This window comes from Teleopsis dalmanni, chromosome 1 (genome assembly GCF_002237135.1).
Source record: "Teleopsis dalmanni isolate 2A chromosome 1, ASM223713v2, whole genome shotgun sequence".
NCBI classification, from domain to species: domain Eukaryota; kingdom Metazoa; phylum Arthropoda; class Insecta; order Diptera; family Diopsidae; genus Teleopsis; species Teleopsis dalmanni.
The window spans coordinates 225,920,577-225,924,561 of record NC_051846.1 but is presented as its reverse complement, the minus strand read 5'-3'; the positions used below and the strand labels follow the sequence as shown (position 1 = coordinate 225,924,561).

General features: G+C 31.4%; 1 protein-coding gene across 1 annotated transcript in view; it reads right to left on the bottom strand.

Annotated features, from left to right (window-relative positions):
• Positions 1-841: 841 nt before the first annotated feature.
• LOC119667551 overlaps positions 842-3,985 on the bottom strand; it is a 47,087-nt gene continuing 43,943 nt past the window's right edge. Inside the window, exon 3 of the mRNA XM_038076855.1 lies at positions 842-1,009. Coding sequence (XP_037932783.1) covers positions 842-1,009 — 168 coding nt within the window. The remainder of the gene's footprint in view (positions 1,010-3,985) is intronic.

Below are 3,985 nucleotides of genomic sequence, written 5' to 3'. Positions count from 1 at the left end.
CCTCAAAGGATGCTCAGTCAGTCATATATATATATCAAGTGTATATTTCTTTACAATCCTATTAAATACAATAAATTGATGAAAAATGTAAATCTTATTTGGCAAAGTTGTAAGCAATTTATTAATCTATCTCACTCATCATATCGTTTTAACATATCAATTTTCCGAAATCAGTTCACATTGTATTGAAACAATTATCCTTTAAGATAAAAACAATATCTTCTTAATGAGAAAAATGCAGACTTCCTCTTTGAGCACATGTAAAAATTCATTAAAATCCTTTAAAAGAGTAATTCGAAGTATTTGAAGGATTCTTACACTACACATTCTTACATACATCACACATGTGCTCCTGTGTCCTTATCCATATTCATATATCCACCAATGTACATCACTTCACCACTGCACATCATCTCACAGCAGAGACAAAGAAGGGTTAAAAGAAAATTAATGCGTATTTGTGCAAATTTCGTCCTGAAAAGCCTTTATTTTCTATAACAAAATTAAAATTAAACTCGACTGTAAAAAAGGAATTAAAAAGCCAAACTTTACTCTACGCAAACATACACGCATTCATACACACGCAAGCATACATACATACACATATGGATGTATGCTAACTTTAATGAGCTCCGTTGCAGGCGCACATATGCACAAATTAAAACAGTTCCGTTCCGTTTCGTTTAGTTTTTTTCGTCCTTTATCCTGTGATTTTTTTCTCGTATTTTGTTTAAAATAAATCGATTGAAAATACTCGTACAAGAGTTAAAAAAGGACTTATCCGGTTTTAATTTTATTTCTTTTTAGGTATGTTGGCAAAGGATATGCGGCAAAATGAATTCTAAGCAACCACATCACAGACATCGAATGGATGAGCAGATAAATGAGGCGCTACTGTAGTTGCTGTAGCTGCTCTTCCACTCTGTCTTCCACTGGCGTTGCTTACCAGGCAAAGGTCAGTCGGTAGTGCGCGGGACATGAGTTGAAGTGCAAATAAATGCATACAAGTCTGCAAGGATATATTTGCTTTTATTATAATTTATTTCTTTGTAGTTTTAATTCATGTTTGCAGTTACTGATTATTCACAATATTCGCCATGTTTGCATTTCAAAGGATTGCTGAAGCTATATCCATTCATTCCATACACAATCAATTAAAAAACTTATTTTTAATTTAAATGAAAAGGTAAAATAAATACACTCCTTGTACTAATACATATAGTCATTATGCAGGACAATTTAGTAATGAAGTGATTTTGAATAAATAATAGATAAGACAATCTTGACATGAACTCGATTAGTTTAAGTAGTAACCTTATAATATCGACTTGCGATTAAAACGATTCAAGGACTGTATGCAGCTAAGTAAAATAATTTAGAAATCTATCATGTATCATCTTAAAAAATTTGGAACTTACTCTAATGGATGTTATAGATTTTGTGGGGCAAATAATGAGACCTATCAGCTTCCAGACCCGAACAATGAAACGCATTTATTTAAAAAATTCATAGTTCGAGACTGGAAGCTGATAGGATTCTAAATACAAACAAAAATAAATTTAAACAGACGATAAACTACATCATATAAATAATGAGACCCCGAAATACTTGCTTGGTGTAGTACCATATATGAATCGCTATAAGAATTTTGACATTGTGGATTAAATTATCATCTTAAAAAACTGAGAACTTACTATAATGAGACTTGTATGTTTTATTAGAGAAGATTTTAAGACATATGTTAGGAACTTATAAGATGCTAATATATAATCGAATAAAATATCTAGAAGAACATCTAAAATCGGAATAAGAATTGAGGCTCTGAAATATAGGTTCAATGCTACGATTTATAGAGAAAATTGGACTTGGAGTAATACTCTAAGTCTATAAAGAAGACACAATAGATCGCAGATCAAGATCACAGTGCAAGTCACCCAACAGAATAATAATAATAATGCTATTAATGATAATTACAATAATATAATAATCACAATTATGCGAAGGAAAGTATAACATCAGGTTTGGTCCCCATTGTACTTAAAGAGATTATTTTTTTTTGTTTTAAAATAAAATTTTTATTTTTTATATTTAAATGGATTTTTTACACTACCGATTGATAATGATTAGCATGTCCAAATTTAATAAAAATTAATTACTAACTTCATTTAATATTAATATCATAATGAAGTTTTATGATACTACCTTCCATATACATGATCAAATAATATCGAATAGTTTATATCGTAACGCATCTAATAAGATCACATAAGTGAAAATAAAAAATTAAAGCATATTTTCAGGCAAATTTTGTATTGCTTAAATTTGATATCAATTGAAATCTGAGCTATAGATGGCGCATGTGAGATGTTTTCAGAATCTTTGAAATTGGCAATATGCACATAGTTCATAAGTAAAGTTCCCGGATTTAATGATAAATTATCGAATTTTGTAAATGATATACTTTTCAAGGTCTCCTTCCATAGGTGCTTCTAATTAAGATCTTGAACTTATGTTTAGTTTTTTGTTCACGTGACCTGATTATGTCCATGAAAAGACTTAAATGAGTATAGTCTTAGTTGCCTATATTCATTGTTGGAATGTTACTCAATATCTTTTTTACCGGTAAAAATTATTGCAAGGTATCTTAATTTATTCATAAATGACACCTATATTTATCATACAAGTATAATAAAATAGCTTGCCCCATGCATTTGTTTAAGATTAATCTATGAGGTGAGTTCTTGAATATTTCAATTGATTTACTTCATATCAAGAGTAACAGTTTTTTGGATATACACTTAGATGTTGCTATTTAATTTATACTTTCTTGTACTCCTTGAAGAAACATGGGGCAAGCTTTTTAAATGAATGTCTTACGTATTTACTAAACTCACTAGAGAATTTTGGAACTAAAATAATAAATGCTTTTCTCAAACACCTAACACCTTACACCTATTTAGCTGTGTGCATGTGTGCATTCGTATGTAAGGGTGCTTGTTTGTGTGTGTGTATTTGTGCGAAATAATTGATTTCTAATCAACAAAAGTTTTCAATTTTCAAGTGCAAAACTTTCCAACATTTCAAAGATGGAGAAGGAGGAGGAGGAGTGGTAGAGAGCATAAGAACGGTTAACCGAACTTAACCCAGATGAAGCAATAAATAACCGCCGATGAGACCAAAAACAATAAAAACATGTGGCAATGATATTCAAAAAGGAGGCATAACAACAACAACAGCAACAACAATGACAACAAAAACAAAAGCTAACAAATCTGATTGTTGCAGTGGAGAAATGTGTGAACTTCGTGGGACAACGAAGTTGGCCATTGTGTGGCATGTCAAGAGGTTTCTGGACGCTGTGCCACATGTGTGGGTTGTTCTTTTTCCTAAAATTTTTACTAGTTCCAGATTTTTTAGATTTTTTTTATCGTTTTGTAAAATTTCACTCTCTCTAATTTGTATAACGAAGTGGACAATAATTTAACTACCCCACTTAATGCCAGCACTCCATCCACCATTTTGCAGCGGCAGTCAGTAGTAGCTCAGACAAATGTGGACACCAACAGATATAGTTTGCTTAAGGATTTATGAATGTTTTAAATGCCTCAAAAGGTACTAATTTATGGCTTTTGCCAGCATGTATAATTTCGGTATAGTTTCAGTTGGAAATGTGTGTCGTAAATGTGCCATATACGAGGGAGCTTACAGAAAAGGCGTTTATTTCGTTTGTGTCCAGAGTATCCTTTGAAGAATGCTCTTAATTCTAATTTTTCAGTGCTTCGGTGTGGGTATTTATAAAATTCGAAAAGCGAAAGGGTTGCTCTGCATACTTTCATATGCCTCGTTAGAATTTTATTATTATTTTATATTAACATCCTGCATGGCGTATCCTTTGATGACTGACCTTAGCTTGACTTTAGCGTTATACGTTTTGGACATTGAGTTCGCTTTTAATTTTTAGAATTTAGAATAAACTTCCATGAAT